General features: G+C 43.3%; 2 protein-coding genes across 51 annotated transcripts in view; both read left to right on the top strand.

Annotated features, from left to right (window-relative positions):
• The window catches only part of mcf2lb (mcf.2 cell line derived transforming sequence-like b), a 47794-nt gene extending 36018 nt beyond the window's left edge, over positions 1-11776 (top strand). The window contains exons 22-34 of the mRNA XM_051958648.1: positions 429-650; positions 749-841; positions 928-1006; positions 1113-1185; positions 2830-2936; positions 4286-4378; positions 7569-7673; positions 7734-7746; positions 7793-7826; positions 8318-8437; positions 10381-10487; positions 10569-10672; positions 10759-11776. Coding sequence (XP_051814608.1) covers positions 429-650; positions 749-841; positions 928-1006; positions 1113-1185; positions 2830-2936; positions 4286-4378; positions 7569-7673; positions 7734-7746; positions 7793-7826; positions 8318-8437; positions 10381-10487; positions 10569-10672; positions 10759-10838 — 1230 coding nt within the window. The 3' untranslated portion in view covers positions 10839-11776. The remainder of the gene's footprint in view (positions 1-428; positions 651-748; positions 842-927; positions 1007-1112; positions 1186-2829; positions 2937-4285; positions 4379-7568; positions 7674-7733; positions 7747-7792; positions 7827-8317; positions 8438-10380; positions 10488-10568; positions 10673-10758) is intronic.
• Positions 11777-14195: 2419 nt separating this feature from the next.
• phf11 (PHD finger protein 11) overlaps positions 14196-21308 on the top strand; it is a 42469-nt gene continuing 35356 nt past the window's right edge. For 21 of the 50 annotated variants that reach the window (XM_051958451.1, XM_051958438.1, XM_051958468.1 and 18 more), the window contains exons 1-6: positions 14210-14438; positions 14610-14714; positions 14814-14947; positions 15037-15071; positions 18619-18698; positions 18777-18799. In XM_051958451.1, coding sequence (XP_051814411.1) covers positions 14328-14438; positions 14610-14714; positions 14814-14947; positions 15037-15071; positions 18619-18698; positions 18777-18799 — 488 coding nt within the window. In that variant the 5' untranslated portion in view covers positions 14210-14327. Of the gene's footprint in view, positions 14439-14609; positions 14715-14812; positions 14948-15036; positions 15072-15352; positions 15961-15984; positions 17631-18618; positions 18699-18776; positions 18800-19647; positions 19814-20084; positions 21280-21308 lie in introns of those variants that run through there. The other 29 variants (XM_051958456.1, XM_051958458.1, XM_051958457.1 and 26 more) reach the window with 17 other exon arrangements.

The raw sequence follows: 21308 nt of genomic DNA, 5'->3' as shown, positions 1-21308 counted from the left end.
TCAGAAGTTATAGAAGTCTGAAAATGGTCGAAAATTTCAAGGCAATTTTGGCCGAAATTTTAGGGTACCCCCTACCGACTTCAAATGGCCGTAACTTTGAAACTAACAACAATAAAGCATTCAAATTTTGGATTTTCCCATCATATATAATGTACTAAATGTATGTAAAAACTTAGCAAAATCTGAGAGGGTCAGGTGTGAAGTTTTCTTAAAATTGGTTGATTTCTTACGGAATGACCCAGGTGCTCTTCATTTGGGAGCTACCTCTAAGTATGTATAGACACATTGTTCAGAGGGCACAGATTCATTAAACAGAGCAAAGACTGAGGAGCTGAAATTACAAATTATGCTAATTCAGAACATGTCTATTGAGTGTTGGATCGGCTCTTCCTGACTGTATTTTTTCCTTTAATTCCTTCCGCTTTCAGGGTAATATGAGTGAGCTGGGTAAGCTGCTGATGCAAGGCTCCTTCAGCGTGTGGACGGAGCACAAGAAGGGTCACGCCAAGGTGAAGGATCTGGCCCGTTTCAAGCCCATGCAGAGGCACCTGTTCCTGCACGAGAAGGCCCTGCTGTTCTGCAAGAGGAGGGAGGAGAACGGGGAGGGCTACGAGAAAGCTCCATCGTACAGCTTCAAGCAGTCTCTGAGTGTGAGCACCTCTGCATCTGCAATGCTGCATTCTACTGTCATATCTTTATCGATAAAGTTGGACAGATTAATACCTTCTTTTCACTGTTTGTTGAGCAGATGAGTGCGGTGGGGATCACTGAGAACGCAAAGGGGGACAACAAGAAGTTTGAAATCTGGTGCAACTCCAGAGAAGAGGTCTATATTGTTCAGGTAAATAAAAGAAGAGCATGTGAGCAACGTTTTTTTATTAGGATTTTACACAGTGCTCTTGAATATGTTTCGTCGTTGCATTTCAGGCTCCTACAGCTGAAGTAAAAACCACTTGGGTGAATGAGATCAGGAAGGTTCTGACAACCCAGTTGCAGGCATGCAGAGGTATGTTAACATGTTACCAACTTTATTAAGAGTAAAATCCATATTTGACCAGAAACAGACACACTTATGCTTTATGGTGTTTTAAAGCAGTTTTTCTCTCTGTCAGACGCCAGCCAGCAGAGGGCACCAGACCAGATCTTCCAGTTTCCACCTGTGCCCAGTGGAACAGTAAATCTCAGGTAAATCTGTGCTCTACACATTATTTGTTCTCCCTCAGAAGTTTAATTTTTAATCAAATTTTTATTCAAACTACATGTTTTTATACATAATTATGTGCAACTCAAAAATGGAAAAACCAAAACATACACATGATGAACAGAATCAGAATCGGTTTTATTGCCAAGTAGGTTTTTAAACTTACAAGGGATTTTCTCTGGTGCTCTTGGTGCAAGTACAGATAAAATAACGTAAAATATTAAGTACAGAGATGTAAGAAATATGGATAAAATAGACAAGGTATGTACAGTTACTACGGAGTAGTAATTAATGTAGTCAACAGAGCTGATTTACAGTGGCACGGGCAGTGTTCATCAGTGATGCAGCAGAGGGGAAGAAGCTGTTCTTGTGGCGAGAGGTTTTAGTCCTGATGGACCGCAGCCTCCTGCCTGAGGGGAGTGTTGGACTGTGGGGGGCTCTGAGCCCCTGCTGGGGTGTGGGGTATGGGGCGGGTGTGAAGAGGTGGGCTGGAGGTGTGAGGTGGGGGGATGGGGTCATCAGCTGACCATTGCCTTTCAAAGTAGAACTCGTTCAACTGGTTTACTTGGCACAGGTCGTTGGTGGAGTGGGGGAGACAATGGCTTGTAATTGGTTATTTTTTGCAAGCCTTTCCAGACAGAAGCGGAGTCGTGAGTAGAGAACTGTTGTTGGAGTGTCTCTGCGTACTGCCGTTTAGCAGCTCTCACTGCTTTGCCAAACTCATGCTTAGCTGCCCTGAAGCTGTCTCTGTCCCCACTTCTGAACGCCCTTTCCTTCTCCAGGCTGAGTCTTCTGAGTTTTGCGGTGAACCAGGGTTTGTTGTTGTTGTAAGTCACCCTAGTGCGTGATGTTACACAGCTGTCCTCACAGAAGCTGATGTATGACGAAACAACGAACAAAAACAAACATACACTTTGGAAACACAACTAACTCGTGGCATCATCTAAACCCACAGAAAGAGGAGAATTTCAAATTAAGTTTAAAGATAAATTCAATTAAATAGCAGCAGGTTGTTATGAAACATCCAGACACAAATATCATTACACCTCCACTTGCAGTTTAAACAAAAACATCTCCCCCAGCCTGTCAAATATGTAAAATCAAATTAAGTTAAAACTAAGCAATAACATGGGGCTATAAATTCATAAAGGAACCTAATTTCAAATGGAGTTTTGCTGTTATTTTTTCTGTTAAATACACTTTCTTTAGCCTGTACCTCTATTGGTGGAGGGTGGGAGGTAGTGGGCGGAGCCAAGACACAGTTATCACTTTCTCTGCCCGCAGTAGTAGGATATGGAATAGATATAACATCTTTTTGTTCATTACTTATTCTAGACTTGAACCAACTCTATGGAACAATGAGTCAAGTGGTATATCAACACTTAAAATGAATCTTTCTTCTGCCTGAATCCCCTCCCAAAATAGTTTCATTTTTTCCCAAAATATGTGAGTGTGGTCTCCAATTCTGCCACAATTTCTCCAACGTAACTTGTTGTGTCTTTCATCTAAGGTTGAGATTATGGAGGGTGTCTTGCTCCCTCGGAAGTTTAATTTAAAGTTTGATGTGTGATCAGCCTTTTTGAACTCTGCTGAGGTTGTTGAAGATTCTTACTTTTGTCTGCTAACAGTCCTTTCAAGACAGGTCAGAAGAGCTTTAAAAAGGGAGAGGAGAAGAAAGTTGAGCCCTGCAGCCCTGATGTCAACTCCTCTTCCTCACCAAAGCCCACAGGAAAAGGTGATTAAAGACACCAAGAGAGCCCCACTAAGACTGTCAGTGTGTCTCTAGCATAGTAGTTAATGTATTTTACACATTACTGTACCTCTTTGCTTCCCTTCTTCTAATGATTGACCCCTATGGGAGACGCCAGTGTTTACAAACAGTGACGTCACGAAGTCACGTGATTACCGCGCTGGTTGGCAAGAGGAACCAGAGGATCAATGGCTGACGATAACAATGCGAACTATCCTTCCGTGAAATTGTCCGATTATGCTCAATCCTTATCACCTGAGGCCCGACAAAGATACGTGAGTAAGCTGAGATATCAGGGAAACAGTAAAACCTTGCCAGATCCCTACAATTTGAAGACTGGGTGGGTTGACGATCCTTCATTGTGGCCGGACATTTCCTTCACCGACATTTATTTTTACTTGATTGACACTGCTGGGCAGTTCACCCACCCAAAAATATAAAATTATGAATTAAAAATAATATATTTTCTGTTAATCTTCAACAAGTTGTCAAAGAAACGTCAAGAAGTTCTCTGTATTTTTTGTCTGTAGTATGGCTTCTATGTAACAGTAACAGACCCACAGCATTGGTGATCGAAAATAGGACAATTCTAAAAAACGATCGCTAGACGCATACAGAAACAAATATGGTTACAAATATGAGGCTGCTGGCTTAAGGAGATGTTATTGAATATACTTCATTTGACTTTAGTATACTTTCATCGCCCAAAAAGTGATCGGTAACACATGACAACACTGAACCAAACCGAAAGTGTAGAGATCGCTTCACGCGAAGGATGCGACACTAAATCAATATCTTTTGGTAAATAAGCTCAATGTTGGACATACTAAACATGCTAAACTGTTGAATAGTTTACCTGAAGAAAAGTGGGAGCCACAAACACGATCTCTGCTGCTTTCCTGTTGATGGCTGAAGCCACCGCCATCTTCTCTCTCCTGAAATCGGTATTCGGTGAAATTTCAAGCCTGATCCCTTCTCAAAACGCTTCGTACAACCAACAACTACACACGATATTTCCATTGTGGTAAATACATGTGCAATTTCATTCATGAAAAGCGATGACTTTACGTATTTCTTTCAAACCCGATACCGTTCTCGTAGCAAGCCGTTATGTCACTGCTGGTTCTTGCCAACCAACAGCGGTCTTGTACCACGTGACCATAGCAAATGACGACATGCTGGCATCTCCCATTATCTTCACTTCTTGTGATCCCATGAATCCTAGAACTTCTTCCCTCTTTACAAACTTTCTCATTTAACACCTGCCTAACTTACTGTTTCCTTCCTTCCTTCTTTCTGTCTCTGTCCAATCTTTGGCTTTATCTCTGGGTCAGACGAGGCTGTGACCAGCCCGACCTCAGACAGAGCTGCTGTGGCTAAAAAGCGCTTTACTTTGCAGGGCTTCAGTAACCTCAAAGCTCAGAAAGGTAACTGCAGGCCGTTGTCAGTGGTAATATCCATCATATCACATCATCTTTTGCATTTAGTGGAAATCAGAGAATTGTGGTTGAACCATTTTATGTCTGTTTTGGTGTTAAACACTTTTTTATTTATATTGGGGCTTTTTTATTTTTTTATTTTTATTTTTATTTTTTTTATTTTATTTTTATTTAAATTACTTGGAGATGCATTTAAGATAAGATAAGATAATCCTTTATTGATCCCCAGAGCTGAAATTCAGGTATTGCAGCAGCACAGGGCAAGTACAAGGAATGCATGGGTAATTACACATAGTTTTTAGGACAAACCAAGGGTGACATATAATAAACAAAATAAATGGGGAAACAATAAACTGACCAGTAGCAGCACACAGTATGAGTAGACAACTGAGCTATGCAGTGTAGTGAGGTAAAGTGACAGTGATATTAAAGTGACAGTGTGAGGGTAACGAGTTAAATACAGTAATCAGCAGGAGTTATGTACAGTAATTACAGGGGGGGTCAGTGCAGTGATGTACTGTGGCCTCCGCTGCTGTTTAAGAGTCTGATGGCGGTGGGCACAAAGGAGCGCCTGAAGCGCTCAGTTCTGCTTCTGGGTGGGATGATGCCCTGGCTGAATGAGCTGCCCATGTCCCACAGCTCCTCATGGAGAGGGTGAGAGGGGTTGTCCAGGATTGCCCTGATTTTGTCCATGATCCTCCTCTCTGCCACGGTCTCCAGGTTGTCCAGTTGAAGGCCCACAACAGAACGGGCCTTCTTCCCCAGTTTGTTAATCCTGTTGACCTCACCAGTCCTGATGCCACTCCAACAGCACACCATGACAAAGAAGAGTGCGCTGGCCACTACAGACTGGTAGAAGGTTTTCAGGAGCCTGCTGCAAATGCCAAACGACCTGAGTCTCCTCAGGAAGAACAACCTGCTCTGTCCCTTCCTGAAGAGGGCGTCCGTGTTGTCGGACCAGTCCAGTTTATTGTTGATGTGTACCCCAAGGTACCGATATGAGTCCACCCTCTCCACTTCCTCCCCCTGGATGATGATGGGGCAGGGGACCTCCTGCTCCTCCAGTAGTCCACAACCACCTCCTTGGTTTTGCTGATGTTGAGCTTCAGGTGGTTGCTGTCACACCATGTGATGAAGCTCTCAATCAGTCCTCTGTACTCCCCCTCGTCATCATTAGTAATGCATCCAACAATGGAGGAGTCATCGGAAACTTCTGGAGGTGACAGGAAACAGAGTTGAACCAGAAATCAGAGGTGGAGAGGGTGAAGAGGAAGGGTGCCAGGACGGTTCCTTGGGGTACTCCTGTGCTGCTTGTAACCACCTCAGAGATGCAGTCGTCCACCCTGACATACTGCGGCCGGCTTGTGAGGTAGTCCAGGATCCAAGCTGTGGTGTCGGGATGCAGTTGCATCTCCAGCAGCTTCTCCCCCAGGAGGCAGGGCCTGATGGTGTTGAAGGCACTGGAGAAGTCAAAGAACATGACTCTCACAGTGCCCCCAGGCCTCTCCAGATGTGTCAGGGCCTTGTGGGTGAGGAAGCTGATAGCATCCTCCATGCCGATGTGCTGCTGGTATGCAAACTGCAGGGGGTCCAAGAAAGCAGAGAGCAGAGTCCTCAGGTGTTGAAGAACCAGCCTCTCAAAGTCTTCATGACATGCGACGTCAGTGCCACAGGTCTGTAGTCACTGAGAGCGCTGGGACGTCCTTTCTTAGGTACCGGGACGATGCAGGAGGTCTTCCACAGGTTGGGCACCTTCATCAACCTCAGGGAGAGGTTAAAGAGGTGCTGAAAGACTCCAGCAAGATGCCCGGCACATGCTTTGAGGACCCTGGGGCTGATGTTGTCCGGCCCACTGGCTTTGTTGGTGCGGCGTTGGAGAGCTTCCCTCTGTACCTGGCTGGACGTGAGTGTGAGGCAGGGAGAGAGGGAGGGGGAAGGGTGCTGGGTGATGTCAGTGTCCAAGGTGAGTGGGTGGAGGGGTGGGGGTGAACTGTCTGTGTGAGCCACGAGCCAGCTGGGGGAGGGGGGCAGAGATGTGTCCATGGTGGGGGAGGGGGCAGAGGCAGAGTCTCCAGTCGAGGTGTGAGTGGGGGCTGGGGTGGGGTGTGAAGACCCAGCTCCACTCTCTGAGCTCACAGAGGTGGGGGTTGTGTCGAACCTATTAAAGAATAGGTTCAGCTCAGAAGCAAACTCTGGGTCTCCCTCAGTTTTTGGTGCAGGTCTGTTGAAGCCTGTCATCCGTTTCATTCCACTCCACAGCTCTCTGGAGTTCTCCTGGCCCATCTTGGCTTCTATCTTCTATCTAGTTGCTATATAAATAAGTTTATAACTTTTATTATTTAGTGCAAGGACTACAGTCAGATATTAGACCACTCTCATATCTCATAGATCATGATTTCATTATATTTTGGACGGGTTGAGGCTGATTTTTAACCATTTTCAGCTAACTGGCTGCTTAGCTTTGGCTTTGTTTTTACTGTACAAACATGAGAGTGGCATCTTTTGTCAAACTCTCAGCAAATAAGCGAAAAAAATATTTCCCAAAAATTATTACAGAAAAAAATCCCATATTTTTAAGGCATTCGGTCAGTAGGTCACATGCTGCATGCTTCCCTCCACAGAGCCCTCAAGTGCTGATGACAAAAGTTTTACTTTACCCATGACCATCTTCCTATCAGCAGGTATCACACAGCTCTAGACCCCTTGTTTCATTTATTCCAGTGCACTCGGCGTCTTTTTCACAGAAGATATTTTGACGTACATATTGTGCTTGACTGATCTGGTGTACCCACATAGCCGCGTGGCGCAATCAATCAAGGACCCCTGAAACTGAAAAACACGCCTCACTTTGACCATGTTAACATCTTCAAATGTCCTGCTGTGAAAGAAGAATTAGGGTGTCCCTTAATGGTTTCCATTAAAAAACTGTGCAATACTTAAAGCCTGCTTTCTTTGCTGGTGCCTCCTCTCTAGAACTAATTGTGTATCTGTGTTAAGTGTCTCTCTGGAAAGCTTTCTGCGTAATTTATTGTGCATTTGTTGTCATTTCAGCTGACACACGTGTTGTTGTACTATTGATATGTGCACTTTCTCGATCAGCCATTTGCCTTTTGAATTCTATTACTTTGGTAGTGAGGCCTTTTTTTTCTTAACATCCGCCCTCGTCTGTCCTTGGTAGGATCTCCCACCAGCCCCAGATCACAAGACGAAACGCCCAAAGCGACCCCCACGCCATTCGGCTTCAAAGGTAGCTACTCTTTTTCTTTTATTCTCCCCAGTCTGGGTAGTTGTTTCTTCCACACTGCTTAATACAGCCAAGATGTTGTTCTGTTTAAACTGGCAGTAGCTGATGCAGGGTGAGTGACCTGCTGTGTTCCGTTGCCTCTCGTCCCTCAGATTCAGGCCCTCCTCCCCCTCCACCCTGAGCCAGAACCAGGTGGTTCAGCACCTCTAGTCTCTTACAGACAAAGTTCAGAGGTATACTGGCTGTGTGTGGCCACTGTGTCACTACTGTAAACCCCTTTATAGGCGGCCTTTCTACATTTTGCCTTTCTCCACATTTCTTTTAAGATTACTGAGATTAATTTAAAAAACAAAAAAGGAAACACCACTGACATGAAGGAAAAGTTTGCCTGCCACTTTTTCCACTTGTTTGAGATTTTATGATATGAAGTTGCATGCCAGGTCTCCACAGTCTTCTTTCTGTAGTAGTCGTGGAACTGCTCTTGTCATGCTGGGATTCCTGGGTTCAAGCGGTTTATTTTCACTTCTTCTCGTCAAAGGAGGTATTTTAGTTGGGTCTTCCTCTCTCCTTTCCACACCATGGTAGATCTCTCACTGGCAGGTCACGCACATAATTAACAGCCAGCTGAGGCTTGGATTGTTCTTAGTAAAACTGAAACAGCGGTGTTTGCATTGCTCTTTCAGGCCTGGAACAAGGCCTCCCTGTCACTTGGACCGCCTCGGAGGAACATGACGGCCACTACCAGCAGCCCGAGGACTCCCCCTGAACATCTTGACCCAGAGGATGAAAATGGGAAGAAGCTGGTGAGTCCTGGCGCTCATTGATTTCCTAATTTATATCTCACGGACATTGTCTAACAATAAACTATAACCTGAAGAGAAATGATGAGAACAGAGGAGGAGTGTTCAGTTCACTGCAGATGCTTTGCTTCAGTCATACAATAACAAATGACTCAAGATCAACTATGTGGCACCATAATTCTTATTTTATGACAGAGTTTTTGCATCTCCTGACATGTTTTTATGGGGGGATTCATTACATGGTTTCCTTGACCTTCCACACACAAGTATTCTGCTGACGGATGTACAGCATGGAGGTAAAACATCTGTACATCTGTCGCTATCCTAAAATATCACCCAAAGCCTCACACCCACCATGGGGGTTGAATTGACCTGCAGCAACACCTTAACAGATGAATCCATTACTTCCCTCAACAAATAAAGTACTGCTGGTGTCTTTAGCTAAGGTGGAGCGGTTCTTAAGGACATGCAAACAGAAGCAAAAGAGCTCAAGTGTTGGTCTCAAGTATGAACACATGGTAACTCCCATGTTTAACTCCATTCTGTGTTTCTGACAGCTGTTTTCTACCTGCACCGAGCCCATGCAGCTGTTGAGCAACAAGGCTCAATAACTGCAGCTGATCTTACAGTTTAGTGACCATAAAAAGATCTATCCAATGCTGGGAAAAAGCATTTGCCCCCTTCGCTGATGCTTTACTTAGGCGCGTGACAAATGCACAGAAATAGAAGATATCTGTAGGAGGCAATACTTTTGCACAGCACTTTTGTCTATAGACTGCCAAGTATTATAAAAATATATAGTTAAGACACATACGGTATTTACTATCATGGAACTTAATCTAACTAATGCTAATATTTAAGCATAGCACTAATAATTATGGAGAGTAATTCTTATGAGAGCTAAAGTTTTGACTTGACAGAAATATACATGAAAGCCCAACAAATCTAAGGCTTCCTTAATTACCTTTCAGTTCGCTTTAATTTTTTATTGAATTTATCTCTTAGATTTTAGTGGCTCGGTGGTTAGCACCGTTGCCTTGCAGTTAGAAGATCCTCAGTTCACGTCTCGGCCTGAGATCTTTCTGCATGGAGTCTCCATGTTCTCCTGTACATGTGTGGCTTTTCTCCGGGTTTCTCCAGCTCCTTCCACAGTCCCAGAAACATGCTGAGGTTAATTGGTGATTCTAAATTGTTCATAAATGTGAATGTGAGTGTGATTGTTTGTCTCTATGTAGCCCTGCGACAGACTGTTACCTGTCCAGGTGTCTCCTGCCTTCTCCCTCAGTCAGCTGGGATAGACTCCACCCCTGCAGCCCTAATGAGGATTCAGCGGTATATGGATGAATGGATGGATGGATGCAACATGCAATCAAATATGCAAGACAAGAAAAGCTCTCAGAGAGCTTGAATTGTTCGTGCATTAAAGATAAAAAATACTTTCGCCATGAATTTTTGTTGTTAACCTTCCAATTGAGGTTTAGTTTACTCTCCACAGCCATGTTCAAAACATGCTGCAGATTGTTAACCTCTACCAATTTAATGAGTGCTCTGTTTAGACTTTTTATCAGCAATTTGCCCCATATTGATATTTAGAAATGTTGTGTGGACGTTAGTTTTAATTGCCTGTAATTGCTCTTCTTGCTCGTGTCCACTACTGATGATTGCTGCCTCATATGATCGACGTGACTCCGTTTGTAACCAGAAACATTTCAGGGAAAACCATAGACATCACATTAAAACTGTTCATCACTCAATAGTCCTTGGTTTCCGGAAAGTTCAGTCTGTAGGCCTCGCAAGACTCATTTGTTTGTTTTTCTTTTAGCTTTTTACATCCACAAGTACAAACATTTCTTTGCTGAAAACAGAACAAGGACTTTCTTTGCAAGACAAAATAATATTCTGATTCCTGTTCATCCTTCCCTGTTTCTTGTCTTGACTGTGAACAGAGTGCTGGTAAATACACAGTGATGGTCGACTATGAGAAAGGTGAAGAGCTCTCAGTAAAGAGTGGAGACATGGTGCAGCTGGTCAAGGAGGGCGATGACGCACAATGGTGAGCACGTCACAGTTTACTGCCGTCCATTTTTAAGTAAAACTAACAGCAGAGCTGGTTTAACGGCACTTCTGTGTCTAGGTTTGTACGAAACCTGAACACATCTAAGGAGGGCTGGATCGCTGCTGCTCATCTCATCACCCTCATCGGGAAGTCCAAGTCTTGTCAGTCTCTCACCAGCTCAGGTATTCAGACAAACGATCCTAAATAAAGTGTGTGAGTCACTAAAGCACAATTCTTACATATGAAGGTAATCTTGTGTTTCCGACAGAAGGCAGCGGCTCTGGAAACCTCAGCACATCATCCAGCTGCAGTGAAACCTACACAAGCTTCTCTGACATCAAACCCTGAACTCTTCTGCACTTTCTCTGTCGTCCTGAACGCTCGCGTCACGTCGCTCTCTGTGCTGTATTGCCAACATCATACGAATATTTTCCACAGAAGGCTGTATTTTTCCATTATTTTTATCACGCACAAGCACCCTAGACAAAGACAATGGCACGTTTAGCTGTTGATGCATAACAGATGTACACGTTACATGAAGTAGTTTCACATGATAGTCGAGGGATCCTCCTCTAGTCACAAACGTGTCTGTTTATTTTTATGAAGACAGACGATTGTAATAGATGTATGAATGGGCCAGCAGGACTGATCTCAGTTGATGCGTCTGTTTGTGTTCAGCGGGTTAATATCAGCGATCGTGTGTCAATGACGGCTGTGTGTGTTCATCTGTGCTAATTTACCCAGAAGTTTGTTTTTCAGCTGTTACTGTACATAAAAAAGAGGGACAGAGATGAATATGTACGGCTTGTTTAGCTCAAATGAATGTTTTCTGAGATGTTTTCCTCTGCTTTTCTCCCTTTACAGGTTTATTTATTTGCAGGAAACACCCACATATGTTCAGTTACTTGTAATTTCCTTGCTGTATTTTTACTCTCCTCCTGTTTGTCTGTCTGTCGTCAACCTGCTGTTAGGAACCTGATCTGCCACCTGTCCAAACTTTGTGTCCCTTCATGTCTCCGACGGCCTCGTGGTCTAACTCTTTATGGGTCTTCACATACTATGCTACAGTTTACAGATGTCTCTCAGTGTGAATAATCAAAGATCACTGTATAGCGCTAACTTATTCCCTGCAGAGGGATCGTGTTCTGAATGTAGATATTGTTCATTAATATCCGTCTGTCATGAAATGTTTGTTAATGGAGATGCTATATTGTACAGTAAGTATGGTGATGTCACTACTTTGTGACTTGTCTAATTTTTTTACATAAACGACTTGTGATAATTGAGTCGCCGTCTCACTGCTCGCTGTTTCTAATTTACAACTCCTTTGTGTCGTTTCTTTTGTTTACTGAATCCTCTGATGCATTTATGTGTGCAGATGAGGCCTCTCAGAGATCGGAGGGACAACGTAAGGAAAACCAGAAATGAAACTGAAAAGCTTATTCTATCCCAAAACACCAAGTATTCAGCAAGGTGGTTGCAGCACCATCTTCTATTTTACTGTGGGTGCTGGTGGTGGAAGATCATGATAAAAAAGCTTTATGTGCAAAATTACAGGCATCTACTCCCAGTAGTTTTTAAGTTATGGCATTTTCAAATTTTAATAATTCAGGCCAAAATGCCCTCCCCCAATCCTCCCCTGGAATTTTTAGTGTAGCACAGGTGGTAGAGATCTGCAAATTTGCACAGAAACTCATCTATCCTCTTACTATAGCCAAGCAAAGATGGCTATATACATCCAAAAATGGTCTAGTTTGAGGGTAGAATTGAGCATGATGCAGTGATGGCTAGAAGTTGGGACTTTGCATGGCTATAGTAAGAGGATAGATGAGTTTCTGTGCAAATTTGCAGCTCTCTACCACCTGTGCTACATTGACTTCAGGGTCCTTGAAAATTAGGCACTTTTCACGGGGGGCAATGTTCAGCAGTCCACATCTCTCTAAATAATGTGCCTAGAAGGCTCCCCCTGTATAAGTTATAAGCCAGTCTGGTCTAGAACAATACTAAATGGTGCTAAGACATTAATCTGTAAGATTTCTGGTATTTTTAACACCCTTAACCCTAGTCGTGAGTGGTTTTTACAAATAATTTATACATTTTGGGCAAGCCCCCCTACTCTGTAGAGACTTCTCCTGAGTGTGTGTGTTGTTTCTAGGACATCACCAACATGTTGAGCTTGGAGAAAAAAGTCACGTCTCTGTGATACCCAGAAGCAGAGATATAAGCATTTTAAAGCCTAACAAGACGACATGGTCATCAATATCCCCCGCCACATGCGATGTCTATGAGTCTATATCCAAAATAGTGATCAAGGGCCATAACTCTGTTAAATATTATCGCACAGGCCTCATTTTCGAACCTGATCAAGGTGTCCATGGTGTGAAGCTACACACTAAATTTCGTAATCCTAGCTGTAATAGTTTCCGAGAAAAGCTGCCCCCTTCATGTCGACCGGACGCACGGAGGAACGGAGGCCAAACCTATACCCCCCTTTTCCACTTCGTGGAGGCGGGGGATAAAAATTCCAGGGGAGGATTGGGGGAAGGGCATTTTGGCCTGAGTTATTAAAATTTGAAAATGCCATAACTCAAAAACTACTGGGAGTAGATGCCTGTAATTTTGCACATAAAGTTTTTTTTTTTATCATGATCTCCCACCATATCTTCCAAAGCCAAATTGAAAATGGTGCTGCAACCCCCATCTGTGAATTCAGACGGAATCACCCGAATGTATTCAACTGGGTTGCCAGGTTTGTTTTTTAAGCGTAGCTTTTATACTTACTGCTACCCTGACATGGAAATGCCATTACAATTATAAACTGATACTCTCTTTTGAGTGAAATGTTGCATTTTACCAATAGAAAATCAAAATTACAGATTTTGGGGACTCCAGTGGCCAAATTTCAGAAAAGTTTGAGCAGGAAATCTTTCCAAAAGGCAAAATAAAGCAGATGAAAACACTGAATATAAAGTCTCGTGAAAGAAAATGGTTAAAAATACAAGTACATGTTTGTGATATTATTTTATTATAATACTGTCACATGCAGTATTTCAGAACTGAAATATGAAAAAATAGATTTTAGTATAAAAACAGGGCAACAAAACATGCATTTAGGTCACTGCATACATCCAAGAGGGCACCAAAATAAAACAGATTAATACATTTCAAGCATAATTTTACATAATTACACAGGATCAGTCATTGCTGGACTGTTTAAGAGCCCCCAATCCCTCAAAGTTCAGAAAAAATAGGCTTTCCAATCATATATACATACATGAGCATGCTTAGACATTTGCCCTGTGCCACCTGTTGGTAAATAAAAATCACATTTTGGAATTGTACATAAAATTGTCAGTCTTGTATCTTTTTAACTAAATTAGATAATAGATAATAAACGAAATAAAACATAATTAAAGGGATTTTTAGTTTTCTTGCCCATGTTTTATCTGATGTATGCTTCCTCTTCTTCAGTAACATGTAGTGTCTGACACAAGATATGTTTTTCTATTTTATTTCTGAGAATGTTTATGTGATGTCTATGTTAGGCTATGCTCCCATACACAAACGATGTCTGAGAAACTACACCCAGCTGCCTGAAGATCTCTGAGGAAAGTTGCAGGTAAAATACTATGAGGTAAGAGAAGATCACCCAAATTTTCTTTTCTTGAGATCGATGCGGGGGATATTTCTGACAGGACATGGCAACCAGCGACTACAAAGATGGGCGGGGTTACGGTGCCTGAAACTGCTGCAGCCATGAATTAACGTAGACACGTGAAGTGGGTATCTCCGTTTACTCAACAAAAACTGTTCATTTTAGGCAAACGGGAGGTAAAAATGCATCGTAGGAGCAAAGTGTTTTGTGCACTTTGCCAGCGGTCCGAAGAGACGAAGATAACCGGAGCCTTGTCGACTAAAGACGAAGTCACCGCTCATGAGCACTGTTTGGTAAATATTAGCATGTTTCCAATGTTAGCTTCTCGTTTAAATCCAACCAGACGCTAATTAGCCAACGCTAAAGTTAGCAGGCAACTTAAAGGCGCTAAGTTTTAGCTTGAAGGAGAAGCTATGTTGTGGCAAAAAGTGATTTACGTATTCTGTGCCGTTTTTGTTTTTCAGTTGTTTTCTTCTGGTATTTGTTGCGAGAGTTCACCGGAGGTTGACGACCTGTTCGGTTTCTCCGTAGAGGATGTGTTAGATGAAGTGGAACGAGGAGACAAACTGGTAAAGATTGTTGAAGTTCTCAGATCTTAATTGACCTATTCCACCAACGCCGTGCTGGAAACAGTCATTAGTCGTGCTCTGTCCATTTGTTTGCTTCAGATTTGCCACTATTGTAAGAAAAAGGGTGCCACTGCTGGGTGTGAAGTCAAACGCTGCAAGAAGTCCTACCATTACCCATGTGCTGTTCAGGATGGAGCCAAGACAATAGAGGATGAACAGAATGGATGTTATGGGTCAGTTCAGCGCCTGCGTGTTTAGAAAAATACTGAATATGGTGCCTTGTTTTTGTGACGCGGTATTTTTATGTGTTTTTGTGAAACAGCCTGTACTGCTTGAAACACTACAGCCAGCAACAGAGTAAGTACTTCTTCCTGTTCAGTGTTTATTTCAATGAGATGTTATATTATATTCAGTTTTATTATTTTTTTGTTTTTAGTATTAAAGATAGGGCTGCACCTAACGACTCGTCGACGAGTCGTCTCAGCACGATAGGTCATCAAAAGCGGAAGTGAGCGCGCAATGCAACAGAAATTCCCTTCCGACCGGAGCGCGGAACACGGACGAACGTCGGCGCGGCATCGTGCATGTATTATGTATGCACGATGCAGCGCGGACGTCCGCGTTTAGATACAGCTGTATAGTAAACGCTGACATCCATGTTTACGATAGAACGCGGACATCCGCGCTGCAGCGTGCATACATAATAGAGTTCGGGAACGGACGTCATACCGCGGTGGATTATGGGATGCGCCCGCCATGTTTGTGGCCTGGCATTGTAAACAGCCGAAAAGCGTCGTCCGTGGAATCTATCGTTTACGTCCAAAAAATGGACCGAAAGAGAGGCAAATGCCCTATAGACCTTTTCGCAGTGACGTCAGAGTCGGGGACACGTGACCATACCTTCCTTAGCAACGCACGCCGCCATTTTAAGAGGGGGCAACAAAGTCATTAGCAACCATGATTTGACCGCCGAAACCACGCGGTTTTGACCCGGAGAAAAACGTCTGGTGATTATTTCGGAAATCTTGAGCCAAAAGCCAAGCTACGGTATAAAGAAAAAATAGAACTGGTTGGTTTGCAGTCATGTCCGTACCAAATTCCTCTGGTTTCATGGGAAAACGACCCTACTACGTGTCCAGATCTTCATTGGCACTCCATTTACGAGTACCTTATCAACAGCCCAGGCATCCACACAATAGAGAAGATGAAGGCTTATAAAAGCCTGGACTCATACGTTTTCTTTGAGGTATGCTTATATTTATACGTTTTTGTGCATACAGGTCAATGTCAGAATGATAAATGCCTTGTAAGATACGGCTACACCAGCTCCGCTATGCTAAGCTAATGTTAAGCTAACGGGGTGAGCCATTACACCTTTTAATTTCAAGTGGAAGTAGTGTATGTATATTAGTTAGATGTGCATTATCAAAACTAAGAGTCAGATACCTGTAAATGAGCTCTACCCACCCTAGGCCCAAGGGTATGAGGTGCTAACAATAATGAGGACAATGCTGCTGATTACAGCATAGTAGTTAGCAGAACGAAAGGGAGGAGAGAAGGTTTAAAAATAGCAGTGTGAGTAGAAAGACCCCTGACTTTTTGTGGGAAGCACAGCTAGCACTAGCCTAAGTTAAGTAGCTAGCCCTCAACTTTTCAGATAATTATAGACATCATAAGCTGCAGTCAATTCCAGCCACTTTCAGTACAAAAAAATCGGTAATATTCTATTTGTAAATAAAAATATGACGAGAAATACAGGGAATATTGGACGTGCATCGCGAGGTGCATTTCCTTGAAAGCGACCTATTCGTGGATTATATACCGACTTCAAGACATGTTTTGGACAAAATATGTTACTGGCTTGTTTCGTCTGGATGTCCAAGGTTGGATTATGGCCGTTTTTTGTGGAATATTTTCATCTGTGTGTAATAATGAATCCGGAAATGTGAGTCGCGCTGTGTGCGTTGAAGCCGTGTATAGAGAACGGATGGATGGATATTCGTTGTTTGTCGGACAAATGTGTTTATATTACCCGCTGTGGTAGTCACATCTGAAAGTGGTTTATATCGGCGGATTCATGAGAATCTAAGCTTTCCATGGGCGTATAGTGTTTGTATAATCGTGTTTGCAGTTTCAGACATTTAGCAAATTGCTTATGCAGATTTCAAAGTGTACCGCGGGCGGGACACTGAAGCGCAACGGGTTAAGCTTATTAATTAATAATTTCAGAAAATCAGTTAAGGGTTAATAATTGCATGAAACACAACATACCATTGACGAAATGCTGACTGCAAACATAGGACCATTTTGACTGTGGGCTCCATGTGGTTCCATTATTGTTAATCCGCCTCAATGCTTTGAGCCATAAACTCCTTTTCTGGCCCTTTTCAGTCGGAATCCTGTAAAAGGAAATGTTCTTGTTGCTCCATGACTGAGAACTACAGCCAAAAAAAGCGCAGGTTTTGGACATATCTGCTTTTGGTCGTTCAAATCGGGAGGGAAACATGGGAAAGTAATGGTCGTCAAGGCAAAGCATACCCCTCTTAAAATGGCGGAATCGCGTTGCTAGGGCCGGTGACCGGCGGTGACGTTGGATGATGACGTTTCGGAAAAAGGTCTATTATCTACAGGGAAAAACTGAACAATGAAGCCAAGCAAAGATACATGGAAAAAATTGGATTAATTGGTGGGATAGATCCATACGAGCACCAAAGTTGGTCCAGTGACTATGACCTTCTGCCTAACATCACTTTCCCAGATATTTTCGCCTATCTGGTTTGTGGAACAAGTGTCTACACAGCTCAACAGTTTAAAAGTTATAAATCGTTAAAAGCTCACCAACTATTCACCAGCGGATGGGTCCAGGATTTACAGATTTTCCGCGTGAACAAAGAAAAAGCTTTAATTCGTTTGAAGGTAAGCATCAACACCTCTCAGCATGCTAGTTTGATGTTATGCCACACAGTCACACACGCCTAGCTTTAACAGTTTTTGACTTTTTTGATTTCTAAATTGAGATAATTGGTTTTTATAAAACAATCTATGCTAGTTTAACTGTGCTACTTTAGCCTGTTACGCTTCAGTGTCCCGCCCGCGGGACGCTTTGAGATCTGTGTAAGCATTTCCTTAAATATCTGAAGCTGCAAACGCGATTATACAAACACTATACACCGATGGAAAGCTTAGATTCTCATGAATCCGCTGGTATAAACCATTTTCAGATGTGATTACCACAGCGGGTAATATAAACGCGTTTGTCTGAAAAACAACAAATATCCATCCATCCGTTCTCGGCTTCAACGCACACAGCGCGACTCACATTTCCAGGTTCATTATTACACAAAGACGAAAATATTCCACTCACCCTTATGGAAATGCCTGGAACAAACGAACATCGTCTTGGGAATATTATCGAAAGAGATTGACTTTCGTTTAATGGCAGCAATCCAAGCCATTCGGTGTCTCTTTGTCAGTTCCGAGATTGCGCTCCCCTGATGCCTTTTCCAAGTGGGAAAACTGAAATATTGCAGTCCGTTGGACAATTTTCTCCCAGACCAGTGGTGAGACTTACTGTCGCAACCCACCACACAACATGTGCGCCTCATTGTTGCTGATGGCCAGAAAGTTTGCGCGCTAAAAACATGTACAAATGTGCAGGTTTTAAGGAAGCTGCCAGTAAACCCGCCACAAATCCCAAGATGCTTTGCGACGTGATGTCACATTCCCGTTCTCTATACATGCACGATGCCACACTGGCGTTCGTCCGTGTTCCGCACTCCGGTCGGAAGGGAATTTCTGTTGCATTGCGCGCTCACTTCCGCTTTTGATAACCTATCGTGCTTAGACGACTCGTCGACGCGTCGTTAGGTGCAAACCTAGGTAAAGATGCTTTTCTTATTGGCAGGTAATTCTACAGCAGGCAGTCCGTCTGTGCACAGCAATGACAGCAGCTCATCCGGCAGGACGATACGCACTGCTCGCAAGGTACACACATTTTTAATGGTGGCTTCAATAAAGATTTTAAATGTCTATTGAGATTTACCCTATTTTTTTGGCTTTCAGAGACCATTGAGTGAGAGTGAGAAGTAAGTGTGGGATTATTTTCTTATTTTGCATGCTGGAATTGACTTTTTTTTTAACTGGCTTCTTTTAACCTCTTATGCAAAAAAAAAAAGTCAGCAGCTGTCTCCCTTTCATACACATTCCACATACCCACAGAAAGCTTAGAATCTCCTCTAAACACTCAAGTCATTTCCAAAAACCACAATTTAAACTATAATAGTATAAAAACCAGCCTGAACGTAGATGAGGGGGTGCTATTTTCATCACCATAGAGACAAAAAACGTCCACAGAAAGTTCTCCGCATCATGCAGACAACAACCCAGCACTTCCCTTGAAAGCTGAGACTCCACAGATGCCAACAACACCGATTTTATGCCCCATAGCACCAAGATTCACTGATCTAGCAGCCAAATAAGAGCAAAACAACTCGCTGTCAAAAAAAACAAGCCAGAAATGCTCTTACCTTGGCTGTAAGTGAGGAAAACTTGCATCCATCGGCATAACTCCGGTTTGCAACTGGCAAGATGCCTTCCAAGCATTTATTGGTCGATTGTCGATTGTCCGTCATGTGACGCTTTGAGAGCGATTTGTTTGGAGGAAGGCGTGCGTGAGTCAATCTTCCCCACGTGGATTTGGCTCCTTCTGATTCGCTGGTGGTTTGGCTGATCTCAGAACAGTGACCTGAATTTGATTCTATTGGTCCTGACGATTACAACAAGGTGTCAATCACCAGAATCGGCCAATCGTAGCCGGAGTTATGACTGGGCGTAAAGGTAAACAGTTGTACCGCATAGAGAGGGCATTACGCACGAGAGCGCAGAGCGCACAGATAGTTTGGAGAACTTGGACTGTTTATCGTGTTTTTTACAGTCAAAATGAAGAGAAACAAGCGGTACACTGCTGAACAAGCACTTGAGATAATTCTCAGTGATAGTGGGACAAACGTCATCTTTGAAGATTCGTAATCTGAAGACAACATTGAGACACAGCCGGACATTAGTCGTGACAGCGACTATCAGTTACCACCGGAAATAAGGTATGTAAGCTCTTTTTTACTGCTCAGTACGTTTATTTATATATATATATATATATATATAGTATATAATTACTGAAAGTGTGTCGCTATATTTTTTTCTGAAACGACTGCAAACTCTCTCCTGCTCGCTCGCTCACTCTTTCTCTCGCTCGCTCGCTCATATGTTTATGCCAGAGTTAGGTTCTTAGACATCAGCAAACGTGTATTTTTGTTGAATAATTCAGTTGAGTTGGCGAGTGAGTAAAACTACTTTATACACTTGTTTCAACAGTGATGAGGAAGATGAGCCAAGGTCCTCAACGTCGACCCAACCCCCATCTAGAAGGCTCTCTCGCCGTGCATCAGCTCCCCCTCCCCCACAGCCAGAGCAATTCTCACCTTGTGCACAACAAAAACCCAGGAAAGCTCCAGCCAAGCGTGGCAGAAGTGACCCTGCAGCCGCTGAAAGAGAAAGGTGGGAGGCGGGCTAAAAGGTTGTCTTTCAAATCACTCTGCAGCAGTTGGGTAGGTATACAACCAATCAGCGCAACGAATAGGCTGACGTAGTTCCGAGAGCACCGGCGGATTGTGGCTAAGTCCCATTAGCTTCCCAACCAGCGGAGCCAACTGGTATATTAAGGATTTGCCATATCTCGTCGGCATAAGTCCAAATACGTCTTTCTTCTCAATGAAACCCTTCAGTGCCGTCCTTTGTTTATCTTTCAAGTTGAATTTTAGCTTCAAATCTTTAAGGGCTGTGGCCAAAGCCGAGTGGAAAGATAACTGTTTATTGTGCGCCGGTTGTTTCTGTCAGAATCGTCGCGCCTCTGTCGTCACTTCGTTACGCTCGCCTTCTGACTCTACACTTCATGGTGATTCGTCCGGCCAGTTTTAGGAGAATCCAGCCTCAAGCCTTATGGAGGGTAACTAGACCCACCCTGGCAGAGAATTAAATTCGTTGCCGTGGGTTGTCTCGCGCGGTTAGGCTGGAAAGGTGGCACAATAGAGGAAAAAGACAGAAAACTAGATCCTCTCAAATTTGCACCTGCCAGGGAACCTGGCCCCACATTTGACAGAACAGCGGCATGGACCCCTCTTTCACTTTTCCAGCTGTTTTTCAGTGCATCAGTCATAAGGACAGTTATTGTCAACACAAATGCTAATGCTGCCAAAAGGATTGAGGCAGGGCTCAAGTTTCAGTGGGCACCTGTAACTGTGAGAGACTTCTATATTTTTCTTTCAATTATTGTTTTCTCTGGCCTTGTCCAGGTACATAACAGAGGGGATTACTGGAGGAGAAAGTGGCCTTACAACTTTGCCTTCCCCCGGGAGAACATGTCCCGGGACCGGTTTGAGGCCATCCTGTGGTCATTGCACCTCAGTAGTCGTGAGGATGATGAGGAGAATGACTGTGCCTCACAGCAAAAAAAAAAAACTGCTTTGCACAGTGGCATCATGGCCAGTGATTCATCTTGCATGATGATTCTGTAAATATTGTAAATATTTTTTTTGGTTT

This window comes from Acanthochromis polyacanthus, chromosome 14 (genome assembly GCF_021347895.1).
Source record: "Acanthochromis polyacanthus isolate Apoly-LR-REF ecotype Palm Island chromosome 14, KAUST_Apoly_ChrSc, whole genome shotgun sequence".
In the NCBI taxonomy this organism is placed as follows: domain Eukaryota; kingdom Metazoa; phylum Chordata; class Actinopteri; family Pomacentridae; genus Acanthochromis; species Acanthochromis polyacanthus.
This window is presented reverse-complemented; position numbering and strand designations above follow the sequence as displayed.